The sequence below is a fragment of the Sciurus vulgaris genome, assembly GCF_902686455.1.
Source record: "Sciurus vulgaris genome assembly, chromosome: 4".
In the NCBI taxonomy this organism is placed as follows: domain Eukaryota; kingdom Metazoa; phylum Chordata; class Mammalia; order Rodentia; family Sciuridae; genus Sciurus; species Sciurus vulgaris.
In genome coordinates, this window is record NC_136464.1 from 102,831,322 (window position 1) to 102,846,664 (window position 15,343).

A 15,343-nucleotide genomic window follows, 5' to 3' on the forward strand; every position below is an offset into this window, starting at 1 on the left:
TTAATCAAATATATTTCATGCAATGGGAGTAGATAGTTTGGAACTGCATAGTCTGAAGAGATGTTGACAATAATTCTTAGATATGTTTGTAATGTCTTTTTTTTTTTCTTAGATTGCCTTCAAGGTTTTTTCTTTTTATTTGGTTTCCAACAATTTGATCACAATGTATATTATTTTTGTCATTTATCCTGCTTGGTTTCTTGAAGCTTCTTGGATCTCTGGTTTGATTTTTATTATTTTTGGAAAATTATCAGCTACTATTCCTTCAAATACTTCTTCCAACTTATTCTCTCTCTCTTCTCCTTTCTGGAACCCAAATTGCTTATATGTAACACTGATATTGCCCCAAAGTTCTTGGATACTCTGTTTTGTTTTCCTCTTTAATCATCTACTCCTTTTCTCCCTCTGTATTTCAACTGGGGTAATTTTTATTGGCCTGTCTGTAAGTTCAATGCTTCTTTCATCAGCTGTGTCAAATGTATAGATATAGACACTGCCACACTTGTTAAAGATTCAAAAGAATTCTAACATATCAAAAATGCTACAAGGGAATGGATCATATGTAAACTATGGTTTCATTTCTTGTATTTTCATTTGACTAAATCAGTTTCCTTCTCTCCTCCCTATCTGTTCACACGTGTTCCTCATCTTAGCCACATTAACTTTTTTTTAAGTACTAGAGATGATATTCTTTAAAAGAGTTATTTCAATATTTGTCTGATAGCTCTTGTAATTATCTGCTCTTTTAAATATCCTGATACTGATTCTGTTCCTTGCATCATCTCTGAGCAGAGTGTCAGGGTTCTGCCCACTCCTGAAGTACCTCCTCTAGGCCTGCACACTGAGGAGGGATCCACCTCATCTCTCACTCTGCTCCCAGTGCTTTTCACAAGCACATGAAAGAGGTCTACAGAAAATAGACTATGTGTGAGGGCCAACTTCCCCTGTATCAGAGTCTTGAATATTCCAGACTGCTAGCCAGTCTATACTTGGCCTCCAACAATCTGTTAAAGTGTTATCTGATTCTTCTTACCCCTTGTATGGCAGTCAGACCTGTCACCCAGTGTTCTGCAACAGGCAAGACAATCTGTGTCTCTTTAGAGTCAGACAACTATTTGCCCCGTGACCTCAGCTCTCCATGGGTTCAGGAAGAGTTAGGATTTGATCTGTCTTTTCCTGTACTTAGATTGACATCTGTGCCCTTTGAACTTTCTACATCCTGGGTGGGTAGGAAAATCTTCAATAGTTCAGATTTTCCTAAGTAATACCATTTGAGCTTTTAGTTTCCACAGGAGAAAAAAAGCAAAGGCAACAAAACTATATAAAGAGTGCACCATCCCTTTAAGTCAAGAATCAGACATTATTAAACACTATTATGAAGAAACTTCCAGTGCTTCAGCATTTATGATAAGACAGCATGCTTTAGTACTGTCAAGCAAGGGAGTCAACAGGTTTTAGCCAAAATAAAGTTCACTCAACAAATATTTGCTGACTGACAGTCCATTATGTGACTGATACAGTTGGTAAATGAGTGAACAAAACAGATAAAAATTCTGATTCTCAAGGAATGTATATCCTAGTGGACCTTGTTATTTTTTAAAATCTTATTGGGAAAAAAAAAAAGACACTTTTGGCTGGGTGTGGTGGCACACACCTGTAATCCCAGCGGCTCAGGAGGCTGAGACAGGAGGATTGAGCATTCAAAGCCAGGCTCAGCAAAAGGCAGGCATTAAGTAATTCAGTGAGACCCTATCTCTAAATAAAATTCAAAATAGGGCTGAGGATGTGGCTCAGGGGTTGAGTGTCCCTGAGTTCAACCACCAGAACCCCTCTTAAAAAAAAAAGGTACTTTTAGTATGTTAGTTCCTATAGGATCAAAGAACAAAAAGAGAGGATTTAAGCTCCTATGTCCTCTAGGGCTTGACTTTTTGACCATAAGTATCAAACTGTACTAATTACAATGATGTTTAAATATACAAACTTTATTCATTTTAAGTTAATTTGTGAGAATTTTACACATTAATTTAAATAACAGCAATGGTCAACAAATGGCAATGAGGGTTAGAAATGCATGTAATATACTTTCAAAGGAAATAATATGGTAAAATGCCAAAATGTAAATATGCTAAAAGTACCAACTAACTATTCATCTATTCGTTCAATAAAATTCTTAGTATAAGCTACTATTCCAGGTTCCTTGAGAAGAATAACTGAAGTCTCTCTTTAATCAAACTCTACTGAAGTTCCTCCCAACTCTTCTTAGATAAGGTCCTGACTCAGGATTCCACATTCATTTAAGCTTTGTCCAGTTTTAGAAGAGTCCTATTAAGTCAATGTATAAGACTCTTTTCTGTTGCTGTAACAAAATACTTGATGCTAGGTATTTTATAAAGAAATCTGGTTTATTTAGGTCACAGAGCTAAAAGAGTCTGAAAGTCCAAGATTAGGCAGCTCCATCTGATTGGCCTCTGGTGAAGGCCTCTTGGCAGATGGCACAACAATGGTGAGAGTGGGTGCATAAGAGAATATATGGTAAGACAGGAAACCAGAGACAGGCCGGGCTTGCTTTTTTATGACAACCTGCTCTCACAGGAATTAACCAGGGTCCTGTAAAACTCTGTTAATCTTTTTCTGGGGCAGTACCCACAAAGACCTAACTACCTTCCACAAGTACCACTGCCTCAACACTACTGTGTTGGTACCAAGCTTCCAACACACAAGCCTATGAGGGACACACTCAAATCATATCCAAGTCATAGCAGTCAATTTATCCAGAATCTCAAAATCTGATCGTCTTCAGTATGTCATGAGATTCCTCTTCATTTGTACCATCACCCCAGTAATGTCTGATCACTCTTGTGTGCTGTCACCAAGCATTCTGTTAAGTCTATTTAGCTAGAATCCTCTTTAATGTCTCATTTTTCCTCTCAGGAATTTCTTATTCATTGACCTCCCTACCTTGCCCCTTAATTGTAAATCCCTACTTTTCTTTGTTATATTCAGAGTTGAGCAGGATCTATCTGCCTTACCATAAAACCCCAGTGTAAATGGTCCCTTTGAAGTCTGCCTTACTGTTCATTTTTTTCTTTTTTCTTTTTTGTTTTTTTTAATGCCAGAACAAAATTATGGTCAAAATGGAGAAATGAAAGACCATAAAACCGACTCTTTCTCATGTCAAGAAGATAAAGTCTGGTTTCTCGCTCAGAATCACAAAATTCATTTGCCCTAAATATGAATTATAAGAATAATAACTATCCAACTCTATGAAGTCAAGTAGAGACCAGCAGCATCAGCATCTATGGGAACTTCTTAGACAAGACCTTGGCCCCATCTAACATCCACTAAATTAGAGAAATCTATGTTTTGACCAGAGTCCCAAGCAATTTCATGTACGGTCAAGTTTGAGAATCTCTAAGAAAACCAGAACTACCACAATGACTTAAAAAACAAAGGTAAGCAAAATGAAATAATTTGAATCCACAAACAGAAAAACTGTCCATAGGACATAGCAATGTGTAAAAGAAAGGGGGTAGGACCTGTCTTGGGTTTTCTATTGCTACTCATTTGCAAGGAAGTCTCCCTGTATCCTGTTTTCTCATTCATAAAATGAGAATAAATATACCTCTGAACCCAATCAGCCAAAGACTGAAGTAACAATTACTTAATCAACGTGTATTAATTCAACAGAAGAAATTCAGGTCCCTGCACCTAAAACATCTGGCTTCTTAAAGTCTGTCATAGCTTGGGTGACTACATGTGGATATGGGTCCAACAATCCTAGATTAAGACCACTCACTGTCTTTGTGTGATTAGTAATAGTGTCCTATTCCTTTTTTAATATGTTCTGTCTTGGGTGATGGATGACATTGTCACCTAATAATAACTATCTTACTGAGCTCTTCATATGAATGCTAAGCACTGTGCCAGCTGACCACAGCCTACACTTTACTGCCTTACAAAGAGAGGAACTAGTTGACTTGGGACAAACAAAACCTGCAATGTTGTTGATCATACATATAAACAAAAACATTGAAACAATCAATAATAGCTTTTCTAGTATATCAACAGAGCACAACATTTTGGGAAGATTTTGGGGACTAGGGATTGAACCCAGAGGTGCTTAACCACTGAGTCACATCTCCAGCCCCTTCTTGTTGTTGTTTTTGAGACAGGGCCTCACTAAGTTGCTTAAGGCCTTGCTGGGTTGCTGAGGCTGTCCTTAAACTTGTGATCTCCTGCCCCAGACTCTGGAGTTGCTGGGATTACAAGAGTGCATACCAAGCCCAGGTAGAGAAGACTTTAGAAATAACATCAGAAAAAACAAATGCTTTAACAAACTTGGCACCACTTGAATTCTCTGAATATTCTGCCATAAGCTTAACTTGTAAGCACGTAACCTCATAAACTTACCAGACGGTTTCTATTACCTCACAGTATCACTAGTCTAATTTAAAAAATCTATGTTAAAAATTTGGCATAATATTCTTACAGAGCCAACCCACTATGATAAAATATCTTGTTGTATTTATGGTTATTTAGAAAATTTATTATTATAGAAGATGCATGAATATTAAAAGTTAAGACATTTTCTGGCATAAATCCTTGTTATGGTAATAATTCAACTCCTTTCTAAAGCAAAGAACTCCCACCATAGATGTCCACTGGGGACATATTGGGTCTAATGATATAAAATTTGTTGAGGCATGGTCACCTAAATTGAGAAAATACTCCAGAGGCACAAAGCCAAGCACCAAAGATGCCCAGGCTATGAGTCTGCAGCTCCCATTTCCCAGCCTGATTCCATTCTACCCCAAGCTATATGTGACAGCAGGCTCTAAATCTCCACACTTCTATAATGGGAAAATAACTGAATAGCAGAGTGTTTCAACTAGCTGGTTTTGCTATAACCACTAATGTAGATGGTACATAATCAATAAATCAAAAATGCTGCCTCAGTCCACAGAGACAATCTTAGGCCTAAGTTCACAGGGAATCATATTTCTTATCACTTACTTGATTGTTAATGCTATTTTCTAACAAAGTAAGATGATCTGATATTTAAAAAGAACAAAAACCTTTAGAAATGCTTATGTGTTATCATGGGGCCATTGGTAGCTTAAATAAAGTGACGGCAGATGGCTTTGGGTTCCTAGGGTTGTACATTAAACATTCTGGGGAGGGGGTGGCTCTATGGTAGCGTGTCTAGCTGGCATGAGGTCCTGGGCTCAATCCCTAGCACTAAAATACATAAATAAATAAAATAAATATTCTGATATGTGATAGAGGTCTACTTTCTGTTTTTTCTAAAAAAAATCGTTCATAAATACTATGTTTTACAGTTTGCATACATTATTAAATTTGATTAACAAAACTTTTGAAGCAGGTGTGAATGAATTATTAATTTTTAATTTCTAAATGCTTTATTTTTAAAATATAAATGAGAAGATAGGTGACAAGTTCAGTGACTGGTCTAAGGTCACCTGTGCAAGGTGGTGAGGCCAGGGTCAGATCCATCTCTACCTCCCAGATCAATGCTCTTGTCTAGACAAAACTGAGAAGCATTAAAGCTGAAAAATAAGAAAAATTCCCAAACAGCGTACAGCTGCCAAAACTAATCTAGTTCTAGCTACACTGTAATTTTTACCTCAATCCTTATTCATATCTCCTGAAAGAATGACAGGAGAAGATTTATTACAAGTCTGTATGTCTCCTGGGAAATAGATCTTAAGCAATTTTCGCCTTGGGCTGACTTTCAAAACCAAGGCAACAAACTAAATCTTATAATGATGCAGTTCTAAACTCAAAATACTCAAATTTTACTGTTCTAAAAAGAACATTTAAACTAGTTATGGGTCCTGTTATTTTGCAAGACATTCTGTCAGAAGCATAGGCCTTTTCCTAATATATTAAGGAATTTTTAACTAGGAAAAACTTGAAAAAGAAAATGACCACAATGTTATAACATTGATTTGATCAACTCTAACAGAACTTTAAGGAAATTCACATGTGAAACTAATTAATCTACTAACCCCATGTTACCAATTTGTGATCTGGCAAATGAGCTGAATTGCTTAGGTCTTAGTGTCTACACAGAATGGGTAACCGTATACCTACCTCATAGACTACTAGACAGAACTAAATAAGAACAAACATAAAATAATGTTATAATTTCTGGTATCTGTGGTTTGATAAATATTTTGTGAGAAAGAAAACTAAAACAATAAACATTTTGGTAATGGCTAATGGACAAAAGTAAACAAAAAAATATCAGGTTCTCTCAAAAACTCAACTGGATATATTTGGTGATGAGTAATGTGCCTGGGATTTCAAAATTAACAGGAAAAAAAGTTTTTAAATAATTATTTAAAGATTAAGAAGTTAACATGGAAGGAAAGAATAGTTCATCAGAATAAAACAAATCTATACTTTTATGCATCTAATAAAACATTCTCAAAATACAGACAGCAAAAAGTGGATAGAACTAAGAGGGAAATGACATTCATCATCAACTAGAAGATTTTTACCTCTCATTTTGGTAGGCCAAAAGAGTTATATTTCAAAGATCTAAACAACAGAATTAGAAGGTTAACTTAACAGACCTGGAGGAAATCTCAGACCAGCAGCTACAAAATAGACAAGCTGCTCAAGTATAGACAGACTACTTCCAAAACACTATTGGCACACAAGGCCATAAATAAACATCAACAAACAGCAAAGAATCAATGCAATAAATTAATTAGATATCAATAACAAAAAGATAAATATATTCCCTGTGAAGGTTCAAAATATTTAAACTGTTTCTAAACAAATCCTTGGTTAAAACTGCAGTGAAAATCAGAACATTATAAATACTTTGTAATAACATTATAGAATACAGCTAAAATCATGAAATCTAAAGTTTATAGCATTAAAATTTAGTAGCACATATCTGTAATACCAGTGACTCAGGAGGTTGAGGCCAAACTGGGCAATTTAGCAAAATCCTGCCTCAAAATTTAAAAAAACAAAAAAATTAAAAACAGGCTGGAGATGTATGTATTTGAGTGGTAGAATGACTTAAGTTCCATCCCCAATACCAAAAAAGAAAAAAAAATGCATATAAGACTAACAATTAGCTAAATGTTTACCTAAAGAAATCAGGGAGGGGGAAAGAACAAGAAAGGAGAAAGAAGAGAGTAATAACAAAAGCAAAAATTATTAATGAACTAAAACAAACAAAATAGAGAGGACAAACAAAGTTAGTATTAGTTTTCTGAAAATACTAATGAGGTAACCTAACTCAGGCCAACATTAATAGGGGAAAAAATGAGAAAACAATACTAAGAATGAAAAAGGACATAATTACAGATTTAATAGTCTTTGAAAGTTAAAAGAATACTATAAATAACTTTATGCCAATAAACTATTAAAAAACTCAGATTAAATGAATAAATTTCTAGAAAATTATAACTTAGCAAAGCTTATTAAGAAGAAAAGAAGGCCCAAAGAGTCATATGACTATAAAAGAATCAGTCATTTTAAAAACTATTCCCACAGAGAAAATAACAAACTGTGAAGTTTTATGGATGAATTCTGACAAAGTCTGAAGGAAAAGATGATTATAATTTTATAAAAAAAAGACTTGTTGAGAACAGAAAAAGAAGAACACACACCAACTCATTTTATGAAATTGTATGTCAATGAAGAACAACAGGACAAAGAAAAATCCTTAGCTGGTCTCTCTCACAAATGCAAAAATGCTCTACACACAACATATTAGCAAACATTGACTCTATAATGAAAAATCATAAAAATTTAGGAAGAAGGTTGCTTAATCCTAGAATTCAAAGGTAGTTTAATATTTAACATTTACATTCACAACATCAGAAGATTAAAGGAAAAGAACAATCCAGTACCTCAAAAGATGCAGGAAAAATCTGATTGATAAAATGTAATACTTATTAATGATTTAAATATTTTTTTTAAACTTGTGAAGTGAAAATAGGAAGGAATTTTCTTTTTCTGGCATCACTACCAAATCTATAGCAAGTACCTTTCTTTATAATAAAACATTAGAAACATCTCCGTTAAAAATCAAGATCAAGACCAATAGAGGAAGGGTAGTAAGAGGGAGTGGGGAAAAGGAGAAGGTATGGGGAAGTACTGGGGAATGAGATCTATCAAATTATGCTATGCTATGTCCACGTGCAAATATACCACAATGAATCCTGTGTGTTCCTAGGTGTGTATATATAATATATATAATTACAGTACACTAATGAAAATAGCAATAATAACAACAGAAGGAAGATAAGTAGAGTACAGCAAGTGGATAGGCGAGAAAGGGGCAGGGAAAGGGAAGGTACAGGGGAGTGAAACTGATCAAACTATGTTGTGTGCAAGTATGAATATGGCATAACGAATCCTACTATTATGTATGATTATAATTCATCAATAAATATACGACCAAAAAAATCAAGATTGAGTCAAGTAGTGTCTATATACAGCTTCAACTCATCACTATATGGAAGGTTCTAGAAAATAGATCTGGACATGAAAAAGCAACAAAAGATAAATGGACTGGAAAGAAAGAATACAACTGTCATTATTCACAACAGAATTAATTGCTAAAAAACTTTAAAAGTTCTATAGACAAATTACAATTAATAAGAAAGTTTAGTAAGGTTGTTGGAAATAAGACCAGTATACAATAAAGATAAACTGCATTTTAAAATATCAGCAACAAATACAAAATATAATTTTAAAAAATACTATTTTCAGTGGAATCAAAAGGTAGTGCTCTCAGGACTAAGTCAATAAAAGTTGAACAAGCCCTTAGGAAAACACTAAAACTTTATTCAAAGAATTTTTAAAAAACAAGTGAAGAATTATGCCACAGTTATATATTTGAAAATTTAATATTAGGAGATATTAGTTCTCTCCAAATTGATCTATAAACAGTGCAATCCCAGGCAAATTCTTATAAAAAAAGTTTTCAAGGAAATAGGAAACTTGATTCTAAAATGGATAGGAAAGAACACAAAGGCCCTAGACTAGATAAGAAAATTTCTGAAGAATAAATTGAGGAAGACTTGTCCTATCAAGGTTTATTATAAAGCTGTAGTAATAAAGACAGTGTGGCACTAGTATGAGGCTAGATACTTACACAATGGAATAAAAGAGAAATCCTAGACAGACCACTGCATAGATTTGGGTTCTTGGTATCTGACAGATCCCTGGGGAAAGGGATGGAGAGCTCAGCTCATCATAATGTGCCGAGGGCAAAGGGGTGTGTGGGGAAAGGTGAGGAGAGTGTGAGTGTGTGTGGAGGGGGTTGAGTGAGTCATAACATGGAAAACAGGAGAAAAGAGGACAGAGGTAGTTGCTACTAGAGAAGGGCAGGAGGGATAATCAAGTATCTGGTCTATTCAGGACTTTGGTTAAGCTAATGAAGTTACACAGAGTCCAAGAGTCCTGGGTAGAAATATGGTCTGAAAAAATGGGATGGGGATAGAACCTCAGAAATATGAAGAAAAGGCAGAAGTATTAGACTCTGACTTATTTTCAGAAATTTACCTAAAACCTGATATGAGAAGATCACAAATTTAAGGTAGGGACAAAGAGATTCTGTGTTAGGAATCAGTATCTGGGGATGGCAAAAAAAGGAAAAGGAAAACTCTGGGTACTCAAATTTTGTGGATGTCAGGGGTAGCCTAGTTTCCCCACTAAGTTGCTTAGGGATGGGGTCAAGGGACAGGCTTGAAACTGCAGAATGTAGGTGCTTAATATTTTCAATGCTGGGCATAGGGTTTAAGACTATCTCTTCTCCTTACATCCAAGAATGCAATAACTGCAAAGAGCACCTGGGATTTTATAACAGCCTTGGTGGTGGGAGCAACTATGATATTAAATATAAATAGGTAACCAACAGTGAATCCTAGTTTCAGGGGAAAAAAAAGCTTGCTTATTAAAAAGATTTAGGTAAGACGAGGATCATGCTTTCAGAAGTGTGGGACTCCTATAGATATAATTCAATGCTCACTCAATAAATGGAAAGAGATGAAGGTCGGAACCAATGAGCACTCAGAAAAGGGACAATGACCTTTTATGTCCTTAAACACCACAGGTCCACTAATGCAGTCATAGGATGAGTCTGTGGGGAAGTGCCATCAGATTGTTGATCCATGTTAAGTTTATTATATTGAAAAACCTGAACTGTTATCAAGTGTGTACCCCCTCTATACCTGGGCTACTGATTTTAAGATCAGTATATAATAAATGCTACTTCCGCTTTGATGCTTCACCTTATTGAGACAGTTTTGAATCTCAAATGAGCACCTGGCATGTTTTACCTGTGTGGCACCTGCACATCAGATAAGCATACTTCTAATTCTTCCACCAAAAGGAGAATTCCTTGGCTCCATTATGCTCTAGTTCAGATAAAATGCTTGTACGTATTAAAAAAGTACAGATAGGTTATCAGAGGTCTCTGGAATATATCTTACAATGTTAAAATTCTTTCCTGAAATGCAACAGAATAGGAAATTAAGCATAAAGATACAACCCTGTTATTTTTCCTTATGAGTTTAATTGTGTTTATTTACAAAGACATGGATTTTAGGGAATTAACTTCTTATCCTTAAGGCTAGGATTGCCTGTAAAATGAAAAAACTCAAGTCACTTGGTGTATTAATTAATAACAAGAAAAGGCAAGCCCTTTGTGAAGTTTAAAGCATTTATCCAACCATCTCTTGCCTTCAGGCATGCTTTCCCCTCTCAGTGAAATCACGAATTTATTTTAAATTCTTTGGAGACTATGTCTGCATGTCCCTTAAGGGCACTGGACATGACTTCTGAGTCTGAAAGCTGGATTAATTCAAAGCAGCTTAATTCCTTCTTCCATCTCATGTATACTGAAGTGTATATGGGGCTTTGTATTTTCTTGCAACCATCTAGTTCAAAAATGCTTACTCTTACTGAAGAATTTAGTAAGAATACAGATACTGAGAAGCTCTCTCCTTTTTTATTTTTTATTTTTTTGGACATTACATCTCCCTCCAAGCAATGACTCTAACCCTTCTTTACTCCTCTGTTTGCTCAGTAAAGAAATGGTAATATTTGAAAATTGACATTAGTATCAATAATGAGTTTTGGCCCAAGATTTAATTTCTTTTTTTTTTTTCTTTTTTTTTTTTTTTTTTATAGTACACTGAAAGGCTTGTAGTGCTTTTGCAGTCATCCTTACATCTGTGTGCCTCTCATACCTGTGTCCTGTGTTCACATGCTCCCCAGATGGCTCCCTTACTAACAAGGCTGGCTAATTTGAGATGCCTCCTGCTTCTCTGAATGGGCAATTTTCCATCTACCTATACTTCAACTATCATTGCTTTGCCATGTGTTTCCACATATTTGCAGTATCCATGTGACTTCTATATTTTTGACTTGTATTACCAATAGCATTCTGGACAACAATGATGTTCACTGATACGCCCAAAGCAAGAACTCTACAAATTCCCTCTCAAACTCTTCCAGAGTTCTCTCATGTGAAATCTCCATCTCTGACTTTTCCCAGTCCTTCCTAAGTCTCACTAAGTCTCACAGAGCTGGTGCATCCTGTCCCTCCTTGCCACCCCCACTGCAGTGCACAGTGTGGCCCTCATCATCACCTGACTGCCATTGCCTTCACTGGAGCTCCACTAAGGGGCAAGTCAGACCACAGGTTCAAAGGTGAAATCCAGGAAAGCTGGTTGCCAAGGGCTGAGGAGAAAATGGGTGGTGGGGCAGAGGCATGAAGAAGTGAGGTAGCAAAGTTCTATAAAAACAATGCTTGAAACTCACTCCAGTGACAAGGGGATGAACTGGGATTAAAAGGTGTGGGGTTTACACTTCTGTACGATTTGGTCAGGTCTACATAAGCCTCAGAGCACCTCTTTGCTTGCTTATGGACAAGTAGCTAATTAAATCACAAATATTTCAATTTTACCATCTTAATAACTGAAGTAGATTAAAAGAAAGACTTGATCAGATTAATTACCCAGAAACTCATCCATTATTCTACTATTGACAATGACAGTTAGAAAGACTCAATTCTACAAAAAGAAATACCACCAAATTATACAATGTATTGGGAGACATAATCAGAACAAGAATCACAAATAAAGGTGGGTTAGGTCCTTTTTTTGTACTAGGCAAGCTAGGGCCGAGACTCAAAGATGAATATAATTTACTCTTGCAATAAGGAGGTACACTGAGGCAGGGAAACACCACCCAATGTAATACTATATAATCAAAGTTCTTAGAGAAGAGAAAGAATATATTTTCTAACGTAAGTGGCATAATGTTGATAGTTATATTACAGCTAACTTACCACAAGGTATCTCCCATTTTAATTTAAAAGCCTTTAAAATTATAATGCTCCATTGAAATACAAACCTCAAAATTAAGGGATTTTCAGACTTAGCATTATATAGATAAAAAAGATGCTAAGAATACATAAAACTGAGGCCAAGAAAACAAACATTTAGAAACAAAGGCTCTTTGAAGTGAGCCGGGATCAATGGGATCAAGTGCTCTACCATGCAAATTCCTGCATCCTTATTTGGAAAACAGGACACAGCACTTTCCTTGAGGGGCAGTGTACTAAATAGTAGACAACCTGGCACATAATAAGGGGTAGCTATGTTTTTACATATGATATGCTAGAACTATGAGTCTATAGTCCAAGGGGAAAAAAAGGAATCAGAAAGAAAATCAAAACAATAAAAGGAATCTAGTACTGGGAGAAGGTAATAGAGTTCTGAAAAAGTACCAAGCATTCAAAATTATCCAGCCAGTCATCACAATCGTAAAAGCCAATCACTACAACCCAAAAAAGAAGATGACCTATATCAGCTGATATCCCTTTATCTAAAACACTGGGACCAGGAGTATTTCAGATTTTGGATTTTTTGCATATGCCATATGAGGTATCTTGGGGATGAGACCCAAATCTAAACAGAAAATTCATTTATTTTTCACAAACACCTTACCTTATACACAGATTGAAGTTAATTCTACATACATTTAGCGCACCTGCATTTTGACTATGACTGTGCACATGAGGTCAGGGATAAAATTTTCCATTTGTGGCATCATGTCAACACTCAAAATATTTTGGATATGGAAGCATTTTGGATTTAGATTTTTTGGATTAAGGATGCTCAAGTTGAATGAGTACCTGCCCAGTCTGATAATGTCTGGCAAACTGGTTAACCACTCGATAATCATTTGAAAAGTACTCCATCAGAATAGATGGAACCTCCGCAAAATCAGTTGGGCACCTGGTCCCTAAAATGGGAAGGAAAGGAAAATATTTGGTATGAGTCAAATCAACATATTTATCTTGCTTTTTTATGTATAGTTTTAAAACTTTTATTTGTATTTCTGATGAACTATGATAAGTTTTAATTCATTAAATCAATATTTTACTTCTATAAAATTATTGTACATATTTGCAGAAAAGTTTATAATAATCCTATATATTTTTCTTTATATCAAAAGTATAACCAAATATTTGCACAGCTGCTGAAACACCTTATAAAGCGACAGCTCACACCCTCTACAAACAAACCTGTCTTTTGCTATGTTGGTTACATGTGAAATACAAATTAAAACATTCTTACAATTAATATATCATTTGTATTTAATTCACCGAATTCCATTACCAAACGTTTTTATGCTTTATTTGTTTTAAAAGTACTTTATTCAACCTTTCTATTGCTTTTTGTAATGAAGTCATTCCTCAGTGAAGAAAAATCAATATTTTAAACTCAAAATTATTTAAAGCAATAAATCCTGTATGAACTTTTTGGTGACAATTTATGATTCTGTTCCGTCTGCCTATATAGTCTTTTCAACTATCTTTTCCTTGCCCAAATACTGCAAGTATAAAGCTGGTTAATAAGTAATGTGTGCCAACAATTTCCCAGGTGGTCAAATGCTGACTACTTATGGGAGTGAGCTTAAGAACTAGAGATAAAACAACTAACAGGAACATCTAGAATATCATTAAATATTGTCACATGTCAACATAAAAAACTAACAAAACAGAACTGTCATTCTATATAGGAGATAGTACAAGAAAAATTAAAAACACTTTATTGTACTTTTTAAACATGCCTTATTTTGTTTTTTAACAAAAGTTTATTTTAGATAAAGAGAGGCAACAGTCATTTATTTATTCACTCACTGACTTTGTACTAGATACTAAGGAGATACATAAGCATTTCTCTTTCCCTCTCCCTCTATCCACGCATACACAATATACTCACAAAGCAACAAACTTAAATGCCATGTAAAACGCTAGAATATGGAAAAAGGTACAAATTCAAAAGATAAGCAATGGAGACTTACTCCCTGGTAGAGCAGTTAGCAAAGGTGGAAAAAAGCATAAAAGGGTCAGGCTGTATAACAATATGCATTAATGTATGTATGCATGTATGGAAATATAAAATAAACCACATTATCTTGTATAGTTAATATATAACTAACAAGTACAATTTTTTATAAAGTGAAAAATTTAATAAGATGAGACAATCTGAGATAAAGAACGTTATTAAATGATCACATTTTCCAAATAGCAAGCCCTTTTTCTAATTAAGAAAAATATTCATTTTTTAAAGGATTATTTTAAATGAAAGTTCTCTTCGTAACTCACCAGTGACATGCTGGTACCGAGTTCGTCCCAGCATAGAATGCATGGCATGTCCCATTTCATGGAAAAGATTTTCCATCATTCCAGGAGTTAATAAGGTGGGTGAGTTCCTTGAGGAATGGGGAAGATTCAGCATAAGAACTACAACTGGGAGCTGATAGTCTCCATCTTCTTTTAACCTGCCTCCTCGAATTGTAAAATGGCAATCCTTTGAGAATCAGAAAACATACAATGAAGTGAAAGTATTAGGCAATCTAAAAAGTAAGAAAGTCATCATACTATTATATTCATTAATTTAAAACTACACTGAAATGTGAGTTCAAACTTTAATTTATTCTATTTTTATTCTGTATATTTAAAGACACCTTTTCTTGGCATTTTTTATTCTGCTAAAATTTTAATTCTTTAAAGCACCAACAATACATTGAGCTTATATTGACTGATTCATTCACCCAGTTAAAAACTCACATTGAACGGATACTGTGCCAGAAGTAGGAAACAAGTCATCAGAGAGCTTAGATCCATACCCTCATGGTGTTCTCAAGTAACTAGGAAGGGACAGACAAGAACTGCTGGGGAAAGGGACGCTAACACTGAGTCCCTACTATGTGTCAAACAATGAACTAGGGAGTACTTATCATGTCTGCTGTATTTATCACTCAGAAGTGAGGG

General features: G+C 35.0%; 1 protein-coding gene across 4 annotated transcripts in view; it reads right to left on the reverse strand.

The window, feature by feature from the left end:
* The window catches only part of MIPEP (mitochondrial intermediate peptidase), a 164,474-nt gene that overhangs the window by 98,394 nt on the left and 50,737 nt on the right, over positions 1 to 15,343 (reverse strand). For all 4 annotated transcript variants that reach the window (XR_013763660.1, XM_079138846.1, XM_079138847.1 and 1 more), the window contains exons 13-14: positions 14,675 to 14,879; positions 13,196 to 13,305 (exon numbers count right to left, since the gene is read on the reverse strand). Coding sequence is in view for 3 of the 4 variants with exons in the window: in XM_079138846.1 (XP_078994972.1) it covers positions 13,196 to 13,305; positions 14,675 to 14,879 (315 nt within the window). In the remaining variant the exon portion in view is untranslated. The remainder of the gene's footprint in view (positions 1 to 13,195; positions 13,306 to 14,674; positions 14,880 to 15,343) is intronic.